Genomic DNA, 23,088 nt, shown 5'->3' with positions numbered 1-23,088 from the left:
ATTGATAAAATAGTCTAGGCCATAGATCCCATTCATATTTTACCAATTGCTTCAGTAATGGTTTTATGGCATAAGATAACCCTCCTCTCTCCCAAATAAAGAGCCCGTGCTCCAGTCCAGAATCACATGTTGTGTTTAATTGTGACAAGTCTCAACTCTCCTTCAGTGTGGAACATCTGTGTCTTTCCTGGTCTTTCCATGACTTTGACATCGTTAAAGTGTTAGGATCTGCTGGTATTTGTAGTTGCCCCTCAATATATGTGTGATTTAGGTTATATGTATTTGTTGGAAGTACCACAGAAGAGATGCTGAGTTCTCATTGCATCGTATCAGGTGGCACACAGTTGGCCACTTTGTACCATTACTATTGATGTTAACTGATCCCTTGGTGTCTGTCAGGTTCCTCAGCTTTCCTCAAAGTTTCACCCACTAGTTTTAGCATTCTTGCCCAAATCAGTTTTTTACTATGATGGTTGTTGGATGTTTTTTCCTGTTTATGTCATTCTTTCTGCAGTTATTAGCAGTTGGCCTTCTACTTTAAGGCGGATCTTTTTCTCTGTAAGACTGTGTGTATTTATATGTTTATATTTATGTATCATTTCTTTATCTCCATATGAACATGGATTCCTGTTTCATTCAATCATTTGTTAAATACTATTAAATGATAATACTGTCATTCTTTCAATGCCCAGTTTTCTTAGATTTGGCATTTGGATGTTTCTTCAGACTGCTTTTTGATGTGTCCAGTTCTTGAATTTCTTTACTTAATGGCATACTGAAATGTTCAGTATTCATCATATACCTTCCCAGTCCTGGAATCAAGCATTTATCTAAGGACCCCTGTTTTCTTTTAGTGGAAAATGGTATTTAGAAATAAAGGTCTAGGGTCCTGAGTTTGAGCACCATGTTGGGCATAGAGAGGACTTGAATAACTAAAGCTTTAAAAAATTTAAAAACAAAGAAATGAAGGTCTGGTGACTAGGTATGGTCACTTATTCTACATTGTCATTGCTTCTAGGCCTTCTTTGAGTTCACAGAGCTAGGAAGTATGTAAATATATGCATCTGTCTCACACACACATATTTTGTATCTATATTTAGAGCCATGAATTCACACTGATAACCTCTCACCATGTTTTATTCTAGCCTTTCCACATTTTCACTTTGCTGATAGTGAGAGCTCTGGTTCCATTATCCTCAGTGTATTTATTTTTTCAATCCTCATGTATATACGCAGTTTCCTGACCACACAGGCCATCTCCGTTTTAGTGCAACTAGCCAAGAGGTCTCTCTTCCCTCTCCCAGTCTCTCCATGTTAGAAAACATTAACTTTTTAAAGCATGCTGCTCTAATAATCTTCCCCAGCACGTAACCAGGGATACAGAAAAGGGTTGTTCATAACAGGATCAGGGGTTCTCTAGGGTAACACATATGGCAGCAAGATGAGAAGGGTGAGGAAAACTTCTGGTAAGAATGTATTGAGGGTACCTAGGTAGCTCAGTTGGTTAAGCATCCTGACTCTTGATTTTGGCTCAGGTCATGATCTCAGTGTTGTGAGATCAAGCTTCATGTTGGGCTCTGTGCTCAGCATGGAGTCTGCTTATCCCTCCCCCTCTGCTCCTTCCCCTGCACTTTCTTTCTCCTTCTTTCTCAAATAAAATCTTAAAAACAAACAAAAACAAAACAGTGAAATGGTCAGAAAAGTTGTAACTTGCTAGGGAGAAAATTAAAGATAAGAGTTTGAGGGATTAGGCTGGGACCTATATGTATTTAAATGCCTGTTTCTCGGGGCCCCTGGGTGGCTCATTGGGTTAATAAGCCTTTGCCTTCGGCTCGGGTCGTGATCCCAGTGTCCTGGGATCGAGCCCCACATCAGGCTCCCTGCTCGGGGGGAAGCCTGCTTCTCCCTCTCCCATTCCCCCTGCTTGTATTCCCTCTCTCGCTGTCTGTCTGTCAAATAAATAAATAAATAAAATATTTTTAAAAACAAAGCCTGTTTCACTATATGGTTTTATTGGTCATTTGGCAATTTTGATGCCTTTTTTTCTTGAAAATTTTTTATTCCTCTTTAAAAAATGCCATCCTAGGGTGCCTGGGTGGCCCAGTCAGTTAAGCGTCTGCCTTTAGCTGGGGTAATGATCTTGGGGTAATGATCTCAGGGTCCTGATCCCAAGGTCCTGGATTGAGTCCTGCAGGGCTCCTTGCTCAGCAGGGAGCCAGCTTCTCCCACTACTTGCTGCTCTCCCTGCTTGTGCTCCCTCTCAAATAAATAAAAAGTCTTAAAAAGAAAAAAAAAGTAAAAAGTGCTACCCTATTTTTGTTAGCTAGGCATAGTTTCCCTGAATTGTTATTTGTGGTTGTCATATATGTGCTGATACACTTAGATCATTTTTTTTTTTTTTTTTTGCCTTCAGTGCTTTTTACTTGATTTCTAGGTTTCCTTCAACTGCTTTTCTGCTCTCTTTCTTAAGGCGTTATCTGTGTAATCATCTTAATTTTTGGTGCTTGGAGGGATATATATTATCTGGGACTTTGGCCATCTTCTTTTGCTAGTTAAGATTGCTGCTGGGTCACTGATAAAACAAATCATATTTGTCAGTCTCCATTTCAGTTCTCAAATATTTATATTTTCATTTTTACAATTTTCCTGTAGTTTAGTGTTGGGCCCATCTGGCACTACCTTTTGTCTGACTCTCAGGGAACATTCTGGGCTTTATTTTTTTTTCTCCTTTCTTTCATTCAGTATGACACTGGTTAGTGGGTTTCTGGATAATTGAATTAAAATTAGATTATCACTGTAAATCATGGTTATATATTAGTTGTATTAAGATTACATAAAGCTGTAGTTTTAAAGTTAAGTATAACTATAGTTTTATAAACTCATTTTTTTTGTTTCATAAAATGAAACAAAAGCTGCAGTTTTAAAGTTAAGTATAACTTTATAGTTTTATAAACTCATTTTTTTGTTTCATAAAATGAATTGTATATCTTAAAAACAAAAGTCTTACAATTAAAGAGATTTTAAAGATTTTATTTATTTATTTGACAGAGAGAGAGAGATATCACAAGTAGGCAGAGAGGCAGGCAGAGAGGGAGAGAAGGAAACAGGCTCCCTCCTGTGCAGAGACCCTGATGCAGGACTTGATCCCAGGACCTTGAAATCATGACCTGAGTGGAAGGCAGAAGCCTTAACCCACTGAGCCACCGAGGCGCCCTACAATTAAAGAGATTTTAAAGGACAAGTAGTCCCAGCTCCTACCCAAGAGCAGATGTTCCTTCACAGTATCCTTGTTTAGCAGTTAACTCATTCTCATGAAGCAGCTTATTTTTTCATCATATTATTTTACCCACTGACCGTCCTGGGATCTAGTCTTCAAGATGGCAGTATGAAATTTACTACATCTCTTGGACTAGAAACCTGAGATAACCTGTGAAGCCTGGGCGGGGCGGTGGTGGGGAGCGGAGGAGACTCTAGCCATTGGTTTGCTATTGAAACTGCCCAAATTGTGCAAGTAAAAAGCCACAGCTACCCATTTATAGCTAGCTCCTCAGTTATTGATACAGAGAGTTGTTGAAGCTTGAACATATTCTTGCTGATCCAGGGTTTGGAAGAGGCTCAGTTTTAGTTGGCTTTTCTTTGTGATTTTTTTTGTCTTTTTCAAGGTTTTATTTATTTGTCAGAGAGAGCACAAGCAGGGGGAGCAGCAGGCAGAGGGGGAAGCAGGCTCCTGCTTGGAGCATGGAGCCCCATGTTGGACTCAATCCCAGGACCCTGAGATCAGGGCCCAAGTTGAAGGCAGACACTTTACTGACTGAGCCACCCAGACATCCCTGTTTTTATTCAACGTATACTACTTGGTTTTCACTGTGCTTGCTGCTGGAAAATAAAAAAAAGAATGTCTCTTTAAAAGGCTGTCTGGTAAGGAAGAATGTTTTTCCTCCTGTGGAAACTTTTGGGTAGTCTTTAATATTTCCTCAAGTGTGTTTATTTCAGAGCAGAAGCATCTGTCATCTTTTGTTTTGGTTTTTAAAGGTTTTATTTGAAAAAGAGAGATACAGAGAACACAAGTGGGGACAGAGGGAGAGAGAGAGGAATAAGCAGAGTCTCAGCTGAGTGCAGAGCCATACGTGGGTTTCAGTCCCAGGACCCTGAGATCATAACGAGCTGAAGTCAGGCGCTCAACCAACTGAGCCACCCAGGAGGCCCCTGTCAGCTCTTTATATAGATAGAATTTAACTTAAATAGTAAATGAGGTACTTAAATTGTTGATCTGAATAATGTAAAGATGGGAAAATGTGAATTATTTTCTTGATTAATTCTTAGGAGGTATTTTCTTACTTACTTACTTTATTTATTTATTTATTTTAAAGGTTTTGTGGGTTTTTTGTTTTTTGGTTTTTTTTTTAAAGGATTTTTTCTTCAACACATCAATAAAAGAAAGAACAAGAACCATATGATACTCTCAATAGATGCTGAAAAAGCATTTGACAAAGTACAGCATCCCTTCCTGATCAAAACTCTTCAAAGTGTAGGGATAGAGGGCACATACCTCTTTTAAAGATTTAGTTACTGGAGTGCCTGGGTGGCTCAGTCAGGTAAGCATCTGCCTTAGGCTTAGGTCATGATCTTGGGGTCCTGGGATCCAGCCCCACGTTGGGCTCCCTGCTCAGTGGGGAGTCTGCTTCTCCCTCCCTCTACCCCTGGCTCGTACATTCTTGCGCGCTGTCTCTCTCTCTCAAATAAGTAAATAAAATCTTTTTTAAAAAAAGATGGATGGATTTATTAGAGGGTGCGTGCCCGTGAGCCATAGAGGGGGAAGGGGAGAGACAACCTCAAACAGACTCCCTGCTGAGTGTGGAGCCTGATACAGGGCTCTGTCTCACAACCCTGGAATCATAACCTGAGCAGAAATCAAGACTCAGAGGCTTAACCAGCTGAGCCACCTAGGGACCCCAGAAGGGTTTTAATAAGGAATGAAAGTACTATTAATCTTTTCCATTTTCTTTAATTCAAGCTCCTTTAACGTTTGAAGGTTCAAAATATTTTTTATAACTGATTTCCCCAGAAAATGAAGTTTGAAATGAGGCAATGAAGCCATAGGTTAATCAAGAGCCTGAGAACTTTGACATGTATTTGACAGTTTGCCAAAGAGTATGTACCTGCATTTATTAGCGTACTTATTTTTTGGAATTTGTTTTTCCATTTTTTAAAGTTTATATTTAATTTATTTATTTGAGAGGGAGAGAGATCACAAATAGGGGGAAGGAGTAGAAGAAGAAGCATACTCCCCACTGAGCAGGGAGCCTGATGGCAGGTCTCAATCCCAGGACCCCAGGATCATGACCTGAGCCAAAGGCAGAATTTTAATCCACTGAGCCACACAGGTGCCCCTGTTTTTCCGTTTTGTAACACATTTTATTTAGAATTGCTCAGGATTCAGAAATCCAGAAAACTCACTAAACTTTCTTTTCCTTTCTTTCTTTTTTTCTTTTTTTTAAAGACTTATTTATCTATTTTAGAGAAAGTGCATGCATGTGAGTGGTGGGGGGGGTGCAGCGAGCAGAGGGAGAGAGAGACTCTCAAGACTCCACTGAGTGTGGAGTGTGACATGGGGCTCAATCCCACGACCCTAAGATCATGCCATGAGCTGTAATCAACGTCAAGTGCCTAACCAACTGAGCTCCCCAGGTGCCCCTAGACTTTTCTTTTTTTTTTAAGTTTGTTTTTGTTTGTTTCTTTGTTTTTTTGTTTGACAAAGAGGGACATAGTGAGAGAGGGAACACAAGCAAGGGGAATATGAGAGGGAGAAGCAGGCTTCCGGCTGAACAGGAACCCAATGTGGGGCTTGATCCCAGGACCCCAAGAACATGACCTGAGCCGAAGCAGACACTTAACAACTGAGCCACCCAGGGGCCCCAACTTTGTTTTCTTGATACTCTGATGACTTCATGCTAATGATGACCACAGATTAACATAAGATGTATAATTTTTTGAGGATGATGACCATGTTTTTGTTTACCTTCACATTCTCAGTGTATGAGACATAGAGTTCATAATGTTTATTTTTGGGATTCTTGGAGGTATCTTTTAGCAAAGAATATTTAGTACTAAATATATCTTTAATATTTAATGATTGGTAAGCCTATAAAATTTGTAAAAATTTCAGCCAGTATTCTTTTTTTTTTTTTACGATTTTATTTATTTATTTGACAGACAGATCACAAGTAGGCAGAGTGAGAGGAGGAAGCCGGTTCCTTGCTGAGCAGAGACCCCGATGCGGGGCTCGATCCCAGGACCCTGAGATCATGACCTGAGCCGAAGGCAGAGGCTTTAACCCACTGAGCCACCCAGGCGCCCCTCAGCCAGTATTCTTCAGATACTTTTGTCTGTTTCCTTTTGGTACTCCAATTAAACTTATCCTACCTCAGTCAACCAAAAGTCAGCTGGTAAAATTTATTTATTTATTGTAATAAATTTATTATAACAAATAAATAAATTTATTTATTAAATTTATTATTTATGTAATAAATAAATTTATTTATGGTAATAAAGCATATTGCACACCAGAGGAGTGAGGGGACATCTTATCAAAGAAAAGGCTTTGTAGGATTTTTGGTGGATAGAGGAGTTTAAGTGGTGAGATTTAAGTGGAACAGTATTTGAGAGGCTCAGAGCAAAGTGGTATTATCTGTAAAGGGATCTGTATAACGGCTTGGGCTACAAAGTGGGTCCAGGGGATCCAATTTACTTGAAACCATGAAGTTAAAGTAATTATGGGAGGTTGTGTCAAGAAACTCTTTTTGAAGCTGTGTATCTCTTCAAAATAACTTAGATCCTCCAAGTGAGAATGTATGCCTATTAATTTTTGATAGAATTCTAGTCATAGAGGCTTTTGCTTTGTTAGGTATTGGATATTTCCCTTATGAGATTTATTTCATTTTGTTTTGTTTTAAAGATTTTGTTTATTATTTTGAGAGAGAGCATGAGAAGGGGGAGGATCCGAGGGAGAAGCAGAATTCCTTCTGATCAGGGAGCCCAGTGTTGGGACTCGATCCTGGGACTCCACAATTATGACCTGATCCAAAATCATTTGCCCAACCAACTGAGCCACCCACATGCCCTCCCTTTAAGATTTGACTTACTCTTATTCCACTATAGCTAGTGGGAACATGAATTTTTTGCAGTTCTGGGAAAGAACAGTTGAGGGATTGTTTCCTTGCTCTTCTGGGGGGAAGTTCATTCCCTTGCTTCAGGTATTTTTCTTTACACATTCGCTCATCATTACTCACTACATACTTGATGGGGACCCTCTGTATATCCAAAGTACTTTGAGCAGCTTTCTCCTCCGACACTGTGCTCTACAAAACTGCCTACTGCCTTCGTCTTCCTGGTTCCATTTCAGAAGAGAGACTGCTGCTGGTTGAACTGTGACTTCTCCCTTCCTGTGTTATTGCCTGGAAACTCAGGCAATTATAGGACTATCTTCATATTTTTGCCCTCTCAGGCATCATTGTACTATGCTCTCTGATGTCCATTTTCTGGAAGCTGTTTCATAGAATTTTTTTCCCCACACTATTTATTTATTTATTTATTTATTTATTTATTTACTATTTATTTATTTATTTATTTTCAGATTGAAAAGTGAATTTGGTCCCTGTTACAAAATCATACCCAGAAATGGAAATCCTAGATTCATATATGTGTTAATGATAATCATTATGTTCTATATCCCCTTTTTTTTCCCTTCACGAGGACTTAAGAATATAAGGATTTACTCCAAAACTAATGATCCATTTTTTTTTCTATTGTTCTCTTTTCTTCTCTCCTTAATTTTAACTTGACTTGATCTAGAATTTCATTTTAGAATTGAAATACAATTTTGTCTGTATATGCTTAGTTATGATTTCTGTATTGCCCATATAAAAAACATTTGAGAAATGGACATTTGGTTCTTCCAAAACCAGATTAAAAATAGATGAGGAAATATGTTAAACAGTAAGGAGGGGGCACCTGGGTGGCTCAGTGGGTTAAGCCTCTGTCTTTGGCTCAGGTCATGGTCTCAGGGTTCTGGGATTGAGCCCTGTATCAGGCTCTCTGCTCAGCGAGGAGCCTGTTTCCCGCCCCCCACCTCTCTGCCTACTTGTGATCTCTCTCTCTCTGAAATAAATAAATAAAATCTTAAAAGAAAGAAAGAAACTGTAAGGAGTAGAAGGAGGTGAAATCAGAATTTAAGCCTTTTTTTTTGTGATGGATTTCGTAGGCCTACTGCAAATAGAACTTGGAGATTCTTAAAAGCCTGGCAGAAATGGTTGACAGTAGCCCCTTTACTTTTCAGTAAGGACCATTAAAAATAGAAAATCCTTGTCACCCAGGGTCACATATGGGTTATTTTAATTTTTTTCTGTATCTCAGCCAAGTAAGTATTGCTATTAAACTTTTCATTTGTTGGGGTGCCTGGCTGACTTAGTTGGAAGAGCACAGGACTCTTGATCTCAGGGTCATGAGTTTGAGCCCCACATTGGGTGTAGAAATTAGTTTAAAAAAATCAAAATTTTCTTTCATTTGTTTTTGATAGGGTACTAGCAAAATTTAATTTCAGCTTATAAATAAAGGATGTTCTTAACACTTCCCACTTGTAAAATTGGCCATACTAGGATTATATTCATCTTTTTATTACTCTTTGGCTTCTTTCTTACTTTCCTTCTTTTTTTCCTTTCTTCCTTCCTCCCTCCCTCCCTTCATTTGTTCTTAAGACTTTATTGAGAGAGGGAGAGAGAGCAGCACAAGCAGGGGTGCAGAGTGAGGGACAAGCAGACTCCCTTGCTGAGCAGAGAGCCCAACAAGGGGCTCGATCCCAGGACCCTGGGATCATGACCTGAGCCGAAGGCAGAGGCTTAACCCACTGAGCCACCCAGGTGCCCCGTTACTTCAGATTCTTACGTGGCAGTGGCTTGCATCTATAAAATCATTGCTACCAAAATACTTTGAAGTTATGTTTACAAACTGAATGGTGGTATGCATTGTTCTTCATGTAGATAGAAATTAACAATTTTTTCATAAAAATAGCAGCCCATTTCTTTAAAAGGTTTATTTCTGGACTTTAACTTAAGAAGGCAGAAAAGATTTTCCGCTCTTTCTCTCTTGTACATGTGGATTACGTTCTCTTTGTAGTGCCCTGTATTAATCTATTCTGTATTAACCTATTCTAAATGTCTTGTTTTTAGCAGTACATTCTGATTTTAGTTTAAGGATGTCTGCATTTTTCCCTTAAATAATTTAATAGTTTGAATATTTAACAAATTAAAAATTTTAAGGGTTTTTTTTGTCATAGGGTGGTACAATTTGAGATTATATAATTAAGCTTAAAAGAAAGTTCTAAAGAGCTAAAAGTTATCCTAATCTTGGTAAAACTTTCTCCCTCAAACTCCCTCTGCTTCTGCTACCCATCTTTTTTAAAACTCCTTATAACTTTTTAAATCAATAAATTTTTATTTAAGGAATTTTACATGTGATTCCTTCCACTGCTTATCATCATAGTTCCTCCAAAGTTTGAATCATAATCTTCAAAATAGCCCTTTTAAAAAGAACTTTATTAGTTCAGTCCAGTTGTCACTGTCAGTCCAGAGTTGTTTTGGTTGGGCTTCTTTGATCTGTACTTGAATATGGACATACTTCAAAAATTCTACACCTGTAATCTTTGGGATCCAATTTCGTTAGGGCCCTAAAAGTCAAATTGTACAAGTACAGTGACGGCTGTTTTGGCAAATGATCTAGAAGTATTATTTCTTAATTGTTTCTAGTACTGAAAAATCTTATTACTTCCACTCTACTCCATGAGCCTAACAGAAAATGTTAACAGGTCTCATTGTCATCACTGCAATAGCTTGTGTCTCAATGTAGCCACATTAACCATTTCTTTCAGAACTCATATAGTTGTAGAGCATGCTGATTGAATTACTGGTAAGAGTGCTATTCTCTTCTCATGTTATCCTTGTGTGGGTAATGCTAGATGAATTCTAATCAGCTTACTATATTTATCTCATTTAGTACATAGTTTTCTTTAAAACTCAGAAGTAAATTTGGTACTTTTTTAAAAAAAATTCATATGGCTTAAAAGCAGTTATTCCAATTTTTTTTTTTTTTTCCCCTTTTAGGAGCCAGTTCAGTGAAAGACAGCATAATATTGTCATTTCTTCTTAGCTTTTGGTGAAGCAGTTCTTCTTTCCTCTGTTTTATAATTGTGATTCAGTAAGCCAATCTGTTAAGCATGGACTTGGCATTACAATTGTAAAAACCCCAATTTTATTCATTGTTCTCATAGAAAACTGGGTTCTCTGTCATAGATAAATGCTCCATACGTCTGTTACTGGCACGTTTTACCTTTAGCTGTAGTAATGTTATACTTAGGGTTTTTCTTGTTTGTCACCCCACCCCCCCAGAGAATTGAAGAGAATAATATGTTTAAGATTAGAACTGAAATATGCTAAAATTATTCCAGATCTTTAGAATGTTGTTATAGGGATCTTTCTTACTTTTTTTGTTCTAAATACTCTTCTCATTAGATGAGATTAGAGCAAACAGAATCCACAAATATTTTAACACCAGGAAAAATTTAAGGAATTTGGTTAATGGGGCGTCTGGGTGACTCAGTCGTTAAGCGTGTGCCTTCGGGGCTCAGATGGGGCTCAGATCACGATCCCAGTGTTCTGGTATCGAGCCTGGCATCCGAGCCTGGCATCCGGGCTCCCTGCTCAGTGGAAAGCCTGCTACTCCCTCTCCCACACCCTCTGCCTGTGTTCCCTCTCTCACTGTGTTTCTGTCAAATAAAAATCTTAAAAGGAGGGGCGCCTGGGTGGCTCAGTGGGTTAAAGCCTCTGCCTTAGGCTCAGATCATGGTCTCAGGGTCCTGGGATCAAGCCCCGCATCAGGCTCTCTACTCAGGGAGCCTGCTTCCTCCTCTCCCTGCCTGCCTCTCTTGACTACTTGTAATCTCTATCAAATAAGTAAATAAAATCGCCCCCCCCAAAAAAAAAACCCTTAAAAGGAATTTGGTTGATATGATATGTCTCCTTTTTAAGCCAGAATAAAATTAACATTAAAGGTAAGCCTAGTGTAATGGTACAGTCAGAATCACCTGGTTAAAACTTAGCTAGGTTGCTGAATGATAAGGTTAATTTTTATCTTCCATGAAAAGTTGTGTACTCTGTACACAGTCACTTTCACTAGCATGTAGCACAGTATTTTTGTGTACTCTCCATACACAATTAACTTAGGTGCATGTGAATTTGGAATGATTTTTAGAAAGAGCTCAAGAGTCCATCATTGTCATCCTTAGCCACCCGCGCCCCTTGGGTATCTGTGTGCACACCACATCCAGGGTTATTTTTTATTTTAATCTTTAGATAGTAGGATTTATCTTCATCTCCTCCCCCTCCTTATAATAAACAGTATATTAACCATGTAGAACTTGAAATAATAGTCAAGGAAAAGTTTTAATTGAATTGACTTTCTTTTAGATAAGCATTAAAGTGGTAAAGTGTTTAAAATAATAGTATTACTAAATTGCTTTGTTCAAAAAGAGTAAACAAAGTTCATTGACTATGTCCTTCTAACATAAGTTATTTGGTTATTTTGTTTATTGTTAGGCTTTAAGGGCTTTTTGAAAAAGAATTTATTGTGGTAAAAAACAAAACATGGTATCTCCCCCCTTGGGAAATTTCTATGTGTACGGTACACTATTGTTAACTGTAAGCACAATATTGCACAACCAATCTCTAGAACTTTTTCCTGTTGCATGATTATTTTTTATATGCATTGAGTAGCAGCAGCCCCCTGTTTACCCCTTCCCCCAAGCCCTTGGCAACTACCCTGCTGTCTGTTTTTATGAGTTTCTCCTGTAAGTGGAATCACGCTGTATTAGTCCTGTGACTACTTCATTTAGCATAACATCCTACAGGTTTATCCATGTTGTAGCATGTGATAGGATTTCCTTCTATTTTACGGCAGAATAGTCTATTGCATGGATATATTACATTTTCTTTATCCACTTATCTTTTTTTTATGATTTTTAAAAAAGATTTTATGTATTTATTTGAGAAAGAGGGAGCAAACGCATGAGCACAAGCTGGTGAGAGTAGGCAGAATAAGAAGTAGACTCCTTTTTGTGCAGGGAGCCGGATGTGGGCCTTGATCCCAGGACCCTGAGATCATGACATGAGCTGAAGTTGGATGTTTACCACACTGTCAGGTGCCCCGGTTTTTTATTTTGTTTTTTTACAGTAATCTCTGCACCCAGTGTGGGACTCAAATTTAGAGTCACATGCTTTACTGACAGAGCCAGCCAGCCAAGTGCCCCTGTCCATGTGTGGTTTGATAGTATTTCAATATTCAAATAGTATTTGAATATTTCCACCTCTTGGCTGTTGTGAATAATGCTGCAGTGACCATGAAAATGCAGATACTTCTTCAGGATCCTGCTTGATTGATTGATTGATTGATTTTTTTTTTTTATGAATACCCAGAAGTAGAATTGCTGGGTCATAGGAGTATTCTTTTTTGAGGAGCCTCTGTGCTGTTTTCCGTAATGGCTGCACCATTTAAATTCCTGCCAGCAGTGTAACAGGATTTCCAGTTTTTCTATATCCTTCCAACACTTAATTATTTTCTGTTCTTTTTGATAGTGACTATTCTAATGGGTGTGAGGTGATATTTTATTAAGATTTTGACTTACATTTCACTTTTCTTTTTTTTTTTTTTTTTTTAAGATTTTAGGTATTTGACAGAGCACAAGTAGGGGGAGCAGCAGGCAGGGAGAAGCAAGCTCCCCATTGAGCAGAAAGCCCGACGTGGGGCTTGGCCCCAGGAACCTGGGAACATAACCTGAGCCGAAGGCAGATGCTTAACCTACTGAGCCACCCAGGCACTGCATCCCCCCTGCCTTTTTTTTTTTTAATTCATATGAGAGAGAGAGAGCACAAGCTGAGGGGAGAGTCAAAGGGAGAGGGAGAAGCAGACTCCCTGCTGAACAGGGTGCCTACTGACCCATCCAGGGACCCCTTAATTTACATGTCACTTATGATTACTGATGTCAGGCATCTTTTCATATACCTGTGGTTCTTTGTATGTCTTTTTTTTTTTTTTTTAAGATTTTATTTATTTATTTGACAGGCAGACATCACAAGTAGGTAGAGGTAGAAGCAGGCTCCCTGCTGAGCAGAGAGCCCGATGCAGGGCTCGATCCCAGAACCCTGGGATCATGACCTGAGCCAAAGGCAGAGGCTTTAACCCACTGAGCCAACCAGGCGCCCCCTTTGTGTGTCTTTTTTGGAAAAATTTCAAGTCCTTTGTCTATTAATCATTTTTTTTGCTTTTGTTTTGCTATTGAATTGTAGATGTTCCTTTTATACTGTGGATAGTGACCCCTTATTAAATATATCATTTACAAATGTCTCTCCCATTTGTAGGTTGCCTATTTACTTGTTTCCTCTGCTGTGCAAACTTTTTAGCTTGATGTCTGTGTGTGCATTTGCCTCTGTTTTTGGTGTCATACGCAAGAAGTCATTGTTAAGACTACTGTTGGGCTCTCTGCTCAGCAGGGAGTCTGCTTCCTCCTTTCTCTCTGCCTGCCTCTCTGCCTACTTGTGATCTCTCTCTGTCAAATAAATAAATAAAATCTTAAAAAAAAAAAAGACTACTGTTAATGTAACGTTTCTCCCATGTTTTTTCAAGGTGTTTCACAGTTTTATGTCTTTTATGTTTAAATCCTTAATCCATTTTGAGTTGATTTTTGTTTATGGTATAAGATAATTGTCCAGTTTTATTCTTCTGCATGTGAAACCTGGTTTTCCCGGCACCACGTGTGGAAGAGATGATCCCCACTGTGTAGTTTTAGCACCCTTGGTGAAGATCATTTGACCATATATGTGTGGATTTGTTTCAGGGCTCTCTGTTTTGTTCCATTGGTCTTGAGATCTGTTTATGCGAGTACCCTACTGTTTGTCATCGTTTTTTTGTTTTTGTGTTTTTAAAGATTTTATTTATTTATTTGACAGAGATCACAAGTAAACAGAGAGGCAGGCAGAGGGGGTGGGGAAGCAGGCTCCCCACTGAGTGGGTAGCCCAATGCGGGGCTCAATCCCAGGACCCTGGGATCATGACCTGAGCCGAAGGCAGAGGCCTTAACCCACTGAGCCACCCAGGCACCCCTACCCTACTGTTTTGATTACTGTTGCTTTATAAGGTGTTTTGAAACCAAGAAGTGTAGGCCTCTAGTTTGTGTTTTGTGAAGATTGTTTTGGCATTTCAGCATCTTCTCCCCCCCCCCAGTGTCTTGTGATTCCATATGAATTTTAGGTTCTTCTTTTTTTTTTCTTTCTGTAAAGAATACCATTGGGATTTTGATAGGAATTGCATTGGTTCTCTAGATCTGTTGGGAAGTATGACCATTTTAACAATATTAAGTCTTATAATCCATGAACACAAGATGTCTTCCCATTTTTTTTTCACCTTTTAATTTTTTTCAACAGTGTTTTGTACCTGTCAGTGTACAATCTTTTGCTTCCTTAGTTAAGTTTATTGTTAAGGTTTCTTTCTTATTTTGCTTTTGATACTGTTGTAAATGGGATTTTCTTCATTTCCTTTTTGGATTCTTTGTTAGTTGTATAGAAATGCAGTTGATTTTTGTATCCTACAACTTTAGTAACTATATTCTAATGGGGTTTTTTGGTGGACTCGAGTTTTCTATATACGTGATCATATCATCTGTGAACTGATAGAATTTTACTTCTTTTCCAGTTTGGATACCTTTTATTTCTTGCCTGATTGCTTTTGTTGATATGTCTAGTACTATGTTAAATAAAAGTGGCGAAGAGTGGCCATCATTGCCTTATTACTGATCTTAAAGAAAAAGCTTTCAGTTTTTCACTGTTGAGTATGATATTAGTTCTGGTTTAATATATGACCTTTATTATGTTTAGGTAATTTCCTCGTATTCCTAGTTTGTTATTTTTATTATGAAAGGGTGTTGAATTTTTTTCAAATCCTTTTTTTAAATCCAGTTGTCATGATGGACAGAATTTCATCTACTTTGTTAATGTGATGTATTACATGGGTTGATTTTCATGTTAAATTATCCTTGCATCCCAGTGATAAATCCCGCTTGGTTATGGTGTATAATCCTTTCATTGTGTTATTGAATTCAGTTTTCTAGTATTTTCTTGAGGATTTTTTCCATCTATACTCATCAATGATAATGTTTTGGGCAAAGACTTTTGAAATGAGTGAGAACGATGTATCCCCGTCTGATTTTTATAATAATAATATTTGCTAACAGCTTGTTTTTATGTCAGTTATTTCATTTGTTTATTGCAGTAGACCACATACTCTAGTTTTCTTGTGAAGGTGCTAGACTCAGAATTACACATCATTACGTAACTATTAGTGGTAGTATTACCCATAATAGTTAATACTTGTAGAGAACATACTCTTTCAGGCACTCTTCTAAGTGTTTTACATATATTCATTTAATTCTCACAACAATCCTTTGTAGTAGGTACTATTATTAACCGCATTTTACAGATGAGTAAAATGTTGAGTAACAAGTATAGAACTCAGGGTTTATCTGGATTTTAATACAGACCATCTGGTTTCTAAATCTGCTTTGTTAGGTATATTGCCATTCACAGTTAACTGGAAGGCAGTCTATTTAATTTAGACTCTTGACTTGCTCTGGCATTTTGTTACCTGTGGAATCAGATAAACTTCTTATTATCTAAGATTATTATGGGACATCAATTTTGTATGTGTGTGTTTGTGTGTGTCCCCCCCATCAATGCTTTTTAATTTTAATTTAATTTTTTTTAAGGTTTTTATTTATTTGAGAGAGAAAACGAATGGGGAAGTGTGGGAGAGGGAGAGACAGAAGCAGACTCACCGATGAGTAGGGAGCCTTAGGACTCATTCCCAGGACCCTGAGGTCATGACCTGAGCTGAAGGCAGATTCTTAACCATCTGAGGCACCCAGGGGCATTGTATCAGTGCTTTTTATTTTTGTTTATTTTTTATTCTTTTTAAAGGTTTTATTTATTTATTTGACAGAGAGCACAGTTGGCAGAAAGGCAGGCAGAGAGAGAAGGGGAAGCAGGCTCCCCGATGAGTAGAGAGCAGGAGGGCCTGGGATCATGACCTGAGCTGAAGGTAGAGGCTTAGCCCATTGAGCCACCGAGGCGCCCTATATCAGTGCTTTTTAAAAAGAAGTAAAGCACTTGAGCTTTGAGGCACCTGTTCTTTTCAAATGTCCTTGATCTTCCTGGGCTCATGAGTGTGCTTTGAATATTTAAAGTTGCTTAAGTGAGGTATCTAACAGCTAGCAGTCATAGGGATTATATAGCTGATGTTTGAGAGAAAAACAGTAAGGAATAGGGAGTAGGTTTTAAAATTTATGTTAAGTCTAGTCTACGTGGCTGTGCCTTAAGAGGCTTGATCAAGTCATTGCCTGGTGCATAAATTGCTTTAGATTACCAGTGTCTCCTCACTTTATGCAAACCTGGTATATAAGAATAATGGGTTTATATACATAATACAAGTGAGAGTCTTTATTTTTCTACTTTCACAGTAGGATTTCTTTTAGTGTTAAGATTTTTCTAACATATTTAATATACAAATCCATTTAAGCTCTATCTTTTATTTTTATTTTTTAAAGATTTTATTTATTTGACAGACAGATCACAAGTAGGCAGAGAGGAGGAAGCAGGCTCCCCGCTGAGCAGAGAGCCCGATGCAGGGCTCCATCCCAGGACCCTGGGATCATGACCTGAGCCGAAGGCAGAGGCTTTAACCCACTGAGCCACCCAGGCGCCCTTTATCTTTATCTTTTATCTTTTAAGCTTTATCTTTTAATAAACCAGTTCTTGTGGAGCTTAGACTGTATTCTTGATGTCACAACATGGTTATTTTAAAGGTAACATTTGAAAAAAGGTAACATTGATGTTTAATTCCAGTTATGTGAGTTCACTGTGGCTAGTAAGGGAAGATGATTACTTTTATGGATGTAGACTTTTGGCCTGTCTTGAAGTATGTTTCCCCACTTGTTCTCTTACTTTTTGCATGTAGTACTGAAAGTGTATCATTTATTATACTCTTATAAACAGAAAATCTCTAAGGAGATCAAATCATTAAGAAGCTTAAAGGACAAAGTTTAACATGACCTTTGTAAAGGATGGAAAAAAATGTTCTCAGTCTCAGTCTTCTTTTGAAAGTGAGGTTTTTGTGCTTTTTATAGAGATTTAAGTCTTTGGATTTGATTATAGGAGCTTATGGGTCTTTATTCTCAATTTGAAATTCAGAGAGTTAAAATCATTTTTTAAGTATCTCTCCATACACCTTTTTATTATTTTTTAAAATATATATTTATTTATTAGAATGAGTGAGGAGGAGAGGGAGAAGCTGAGGGAGAGCAGGGAGCCTAATATGGGACTCCATCCCAGGACTCTGGGATCGAGACCTGAGCGGAGGTCTTGATCTTAACTGTCTTGAGTTAAATTACTTAGTTACGCTTAACTGAGCCACCCATGCGCCCAAAACTGAAAATTATTTTTATTAAATTTATATTAAATTAAACAGTTTGTCCGCACACTGACCTGAACTGAGGTGGAGCAGTTTACATCCCATTTCATGTGAATAAGAATACATTTTGCTGCAGAAATAATATATGTTATTAAATAGTACTGCTTTAGATTCCCCTGTGTTACATAATATATGGGCTGTATTCCATAAATACTTTTTTAAAACTTTGAAAACTTCTTAGTAATGGTAGTCCTCTGGCCCCAAAAGTTTCACTTAAAAATATTTATGGACCTTTTACTTTCCATAAGCTGCCTTATTTTCATGGTTGGAAGAATATGCAGCATGAATCAGTAGTATTAAGAATAAAATATATGTTGAATTAACTATAGTGATTAGTAAGTACAGATGGTAATAGTTGCCCACAGCACTAATTGTTGCTTTTGTGGCTGAATACCACGGTGACTTCCATAGGCATAGGAGCACAGTGGGAATACAAAACAGATATTGTTTATCCTGCTCTCTCTAGGATACATGTTTATGTAGTCAAGTTATTCTTTGTGATTTTTATTAAATGTGACACACTTTCAAGGATGAAAAATAAGGAAACAGTTGCTCTTTTTCTTATTTCTTCAGTCTCCTACAAAAGCTGTATATAATGCCAGGCATTGGAACCATCCAGACTCAGAAGAGCTACCTGGGCCACCACTGGTAAAACCTCAGAGTGCCACAGTAAGTGAACTGTACTTTTTAACATCGTTTTTGTTTAGGCCGTTGCTATCTTTATTCACAGTTTGAAAATCTTTGACCATAACAGTTTATTTTGGGTCTTCCTCACTAAAATGAGCAGCTTCAGTTTAATTCTTTGGAAAAGTGAGGATTGTAGACAGGATTATTGAAATTCTGGTGCTACTAGTTTATAGATAAAGGCCTTAAAAAATACTGGATCATTTTGCTCCTGACCCATATCTTACGGAATTACTATATTTAATGTTTTATGGGTAAATTATTTCATATTTGAAGTTTATATTAGCTATTAAGAGCTATCTTATGAATTATATCCTACATAGATCTTAGAGTAGCAAAGTGGTTAGTTTGAAATTACTTTGAGTAATTAATTTCAGAGAACTTTTTCCTGCATTCCAGTAATAGCTTTCAATTCAAAACACGTAACTGGGAGGACCATGGATTAATACTTGAAGTTAATGGTAACACCTCAGTCATCTGGAGCTGTCAAGTAATGAATTCTTTATAACAACAAAAAAATTAGGGATAGAGATCTTTCTAAGATATTATAATTACAGTTCCCTGTGTTCTTAAAGTTGAATGTATTAAACTCCATTTACTAGTATAAGATCATTATTGTGTATATTACTAATTATATATCAAGCTTTTATTTTGGCTATTTATTTATACTCCAAATTACAGATTCTTACTTTAAAAGTTCTTTTGTCTATCTGTTGTGGTTTTCTTGTCCTGTTCCTAACTTTTTATCAATGCTATTTATGTGTGTAATTGTGGTTCTTTATTCCTTCTCATGGTCTTGGAGACAAAAAACAAACTGTATGAAATGTGAGGTTTAAAAAGACCAGAAGGAATTCCTGAGTGGTTCTTTTGTGAGTCTTACCTAGTAGTGCATAGAATTTTAAAGTAGCCCTTATAACATTTCAGAGGCCTCTCCCTGCCCCTTTTTTTTAAAAAGCCAAATTTGTTAGGTAGATGAGCTGTTACTATTTTTATATATTTATTTAGAACAATAATTTAATACCTTTATTAATAGGTGAGGCTGTCTTCAAAGGAACCAAATCAAAAAGATGATGGAGTTTTTAAGGCTCCTGCACCACCACCCAAAGTGATAAAAACTGTGACAATACCTACTCAGCCCTACCAAGATATAGTTACTGCACTGAAATGCAGAAAAGAAGACAAAGAAGTAAGCAGCCATATACAGTTTTTACTGCATGTGGATAGATTTTTATATGTAATATTTAGCCTTTTAATGTCTTGAACAGATATCCACGAACTTACCTTTTCTAGTACTATCTAATGTTTTTAAAACTTTTCGTTTAGTTGCCATATAATGAACTGTTTTATACACTTCTAAATGAAGTACTGCAAGCCCGTAGATTTAAATATACTAGTTCATGGTTACAAAAGAAGTGGACTTCTCTTTTCTTGGCAGTTGTATACTGTTGTTCAGCATGTGAAGCACTTCAATGATGTGGTGGAATTTGGTGAAAATCAAGAGTTCACTGATGATATTGAATACCTGTTAAGTGGCTTAAAGAGCACTCAGCCTCTAAACACACGTTGCCTTAGGTGAGATCTTATTTTTATATTTGATAAATATATGCATCCTCTAGCTTACTGAATATTTCCTGCCAGATAGAGCCAAACATTTTGTTACCATTATTTTGTTATCATAACTATAGTTTATAGGGGGTGGAAATAAGTTACAATGTGGTTGATTTCTTTTAAGGGGTTTGATTCTACATGGACAAAGGAAAGTTGGATGATTGTAGTTCATTAGCATAGTATAGATTTTACTTTACAGATGAAAAGAAGTGTTATACTAACAAATCTTAAGTTCTTTTTCAGCCCTAAATTTCAGACACGTGATAAATGTTTAAGCATGTTTTGATTTGGATCATCTTTTGCATACTATAGTGGATTGAATTATCTTAATTTGATTGAATTATCCAGTCAGTTGGAATATATCCAATCAAATGTTATCTGTAGTCTTCATGTATCAGAAGCATTATGGAAGGTCACAGTAGTGGTATAAAGACTACATCAAAGATGATAATGTGTTATTTATATTTATACTAATCACTGTGCATCAACAGGTTTTTAATAATTCAGTTTGCGCATGTGTTTTATATTGTGATCCATATGGGCAGTGGGTTGACACACCCTCACCCTTCCCCATTTGCTTGTTTTGATATTGCATAAACAAAAAACTAATGCACTATTTTCAGTCCCGCCCCCTAATGTAGTCTATTTTCTCCTAGTGTTATTAGCTTGGCTACTAAATGTGCCATGCCCAGTTTTCGAATGCACCTGAGAGCACATGGAATGGTAGCAATGGTCTTTAAAACCTTGGATGATTCCCAGCACCATCAGGTATTCTTAAGTTTCTGGGATTAGGAAGCATTATTTAAAATTTATAGTGTATTTGGGGGTGCCTGCGTGGCTCAGTCGGTTAAGTGCCTGACTCTTGATTTCAGCTTGGATCATTATCTTAGAGTCGTGGGATGGAGCCCTGCATGGGACTTGCATTCAGCAGGGAGTCTGCTTGCATTTCTCTATCCTCCCCCCATATTTAAATATGCTAGTTCATGGTTACAAAAGAAGTGGACTTCTTTTTTAAAAATTTGTGTATTTGGCTATTAAAAAATATCTTCATTGGATATTCATATATGATTATTTCCTAATTATGGGTTGAGTTTTATTTGCTAAATATATAGAGGTTAATACCAGAAGTTTTTGCTTTTGATATATTATTCAAGGTTATTTTCTCATGACACTTCTTTCTTTTAATATTATTGTCAATTTATACCATTAAAACATCAGTTACCACACCTAACATACCATACTATACTGGATATTTAATTCTGTGAACATTGAGTTCCTCAAATTATTAAGTGCTGAAAAAAATCTTTTAGGGGCATCTGGGTGCTCAGTTGGTTAAGTATAAATGACTCTGGATCTCAGTTCCGGTCTTGATTTCAGGGTTGTGAGTTCAAGCCACACACTGAGCTCCATACTGGGCATGGAGCCTACTTTAAAAAAACAAAACAAAACAAAAAACCAAAAAAAAAAACCTTTTTTACTCTATGATATAATAGCATGAAAAAATAGTTTGAAATTAAGATTTTAAAAAACTTTTTGTTTGGATGTTGAATCTAGTTCTAGCCCATTGTGAAAAGAAACAAAATTCTTATTTTCATTATGACTTTGACCTTAATCTCTTAAAAATCAAGTATCTGTAATAAAAGTCAGGTTTAACATTTTTGATGTTGGGGAAAAAATCGTTACTGGGGCACCTGGGTCACTTAGTCATTAAGCGTCTGCCTTTGGCTCAAGTCATGATCCCAGGTTCCTGGGATTGAGCCTTGCATTGGGCTCCCTGCTCAGTGGGAAGCGTGCTTCTCCCGATCCTACTCCCTCTGCTTGTGTTCCCTCTCTCGCTATGTCTCTGTCAAATAAATAAAATCTCAAAAAGAATCAGTACTAACCATTATCATTAGTGGTATTTTCAGACAACTTTATTACATTTTTGTTTAAGGAAATTATGTTCCAAATGCAGATTAGGTGACACAGTCTAATACTGAATCACCTTCTTCTAATTTTTTTTTTTTTTTAACTTATTTGAGAGAGAGGAAGAGTACGAGTAGTGTGAGGGGCAGTGGGAGAATCAGACTTCCCACCCAGCAGGAAGCCCGATATGGGGCTCGATCCCAAGACTCTGGGATCATGACCCGAGCTGAAAGCAGATGCTTAACCAAATTAGCCACCCAGGCATCCCTAATATTGAATCTTCTGAAATTGAAAGCAGTGTACTTAACCCTGAGTGAGTATAATCCCATTGTCAAGTTATATCAGATACAGAACAATGAGGGGGAAGAGAATAGACTTAAGAATTAATTTGCTTTATTACAGTTAGGAAAGGGCCAAGGCATTAGTGTGTGCTCTTGGGGGCAGTGGATCTCGTAAGGCCTGTACTGTGACATCATGATTTCAAAAAATAATTTGCTTTGTAAGCATTTAACTAGTCACCTAGACTGAAATTTTTCCATGTTGGTGGATTCAGAGTTTAAATCTTTAGGGGCATCTGCGTGGTGCACTCACTTTAAGCATCCAACTCTTGGTGTTTGCTCTGCACTCAGTGTGGAGTCTGCTTGAGATTCTTTCTCCCTTTCCCCCTCTTGCTTGTTCTCGCTCGCTCACTCTCTCTCAAATAAATCTTTTTTAAAAAATCTTTAGATATTTATATTTCTGTGCATTGAAATAAGTGTTAAGTACAAGATACTCCAAATGTTGGATTATCCCAACATAGACCATTTCGTTATGTAATGCTCACCTAAAATATATCACCTCAGTACCCTGGATTTTAGTACTATAAGCAGAGTATGCTAATTATCTTACCCAAATGATTTTTTTTTCTTTTTAAAAAAATTTTTTTGAGAGAGAGATCACGAGCAGGAATGAGGAAGGGTGGAGGAAGAAGCAGATTTCCCACTGAGCAGGGAGCCCAGTGTGGGGCTCCATCCCAGGACCCTGAGATTATGACCTAAGCTGCAGGCAGACATTTATCCAACTGAGCCATTCAGGTGCCCCCTATCTAAATGATTTTAAGAGCACATTATATTAATGGTTTTTTAAAAAATTGGTTCAATCAGACCTGATGGATTTATTTTAAAGAAATGAATCTAAATATGTATATTTGAGCATCCCAGCTTTGTATTTCTGACACAAACTCAGCTGCTTATTTTATTGAAAAAAAAAAAAAAAAAGCTGTGTCTGATG

At 37.3% G+C, this 23,088-nt stretch overlaps 1 protein-coding gene across 3 annotated transcripts in view; it reads left to right on the top strand.

Annotated features, from left to right (window-relative positions):
* The window catches only part of WAPL (WAPL cohesin release factor), an 83,763-nt gene that overhangs the window by 37,839 nt on the left and 22,836 nt on the right, over positions 1 to 23,088 (top strand). For all 3 annotated transcript variants that reach the window (XM_032312241.1, XM_032312240.1, XM_032312239.1), the window contains exons 5-8: positions 18,196 to 18,291; positions 19,340 to 19,492; positions 19,742 to 19,878; positions 20,571 to 20,682. In XM_032312241.1, the coding sequence (XP_032168132.1) occupies positions 18,196 to 18,291; positions 19,340 to 19,492; positions 19,742 to 19,878; positions 20,571 to 20,682 (498 nt within the window). The remainder of the gene's footprint in view (positions 1 to 18,195; positions 18,292 to 19,339; positions 19,493 to 19,741; positions 19,879 to 20,570; positions 20,683 to 23,088) is intronic.

This window comes from Mustela erminea, chromosome 14, assembly GCF_009829155.1.
Source record: "Mustela erminea isolate mMusErm1 chromosome 14, mMusErm1.Pri, whole genome shotgun sequence".
NCBI lineage: Eukaryota > Metazoa > Chordata > Mammalia > Carnivora > Mustelidae > Mustela > Mustela erminea.
This window is presented reverse-complemented; position numbering and strand designations above follow the sequence as displayed.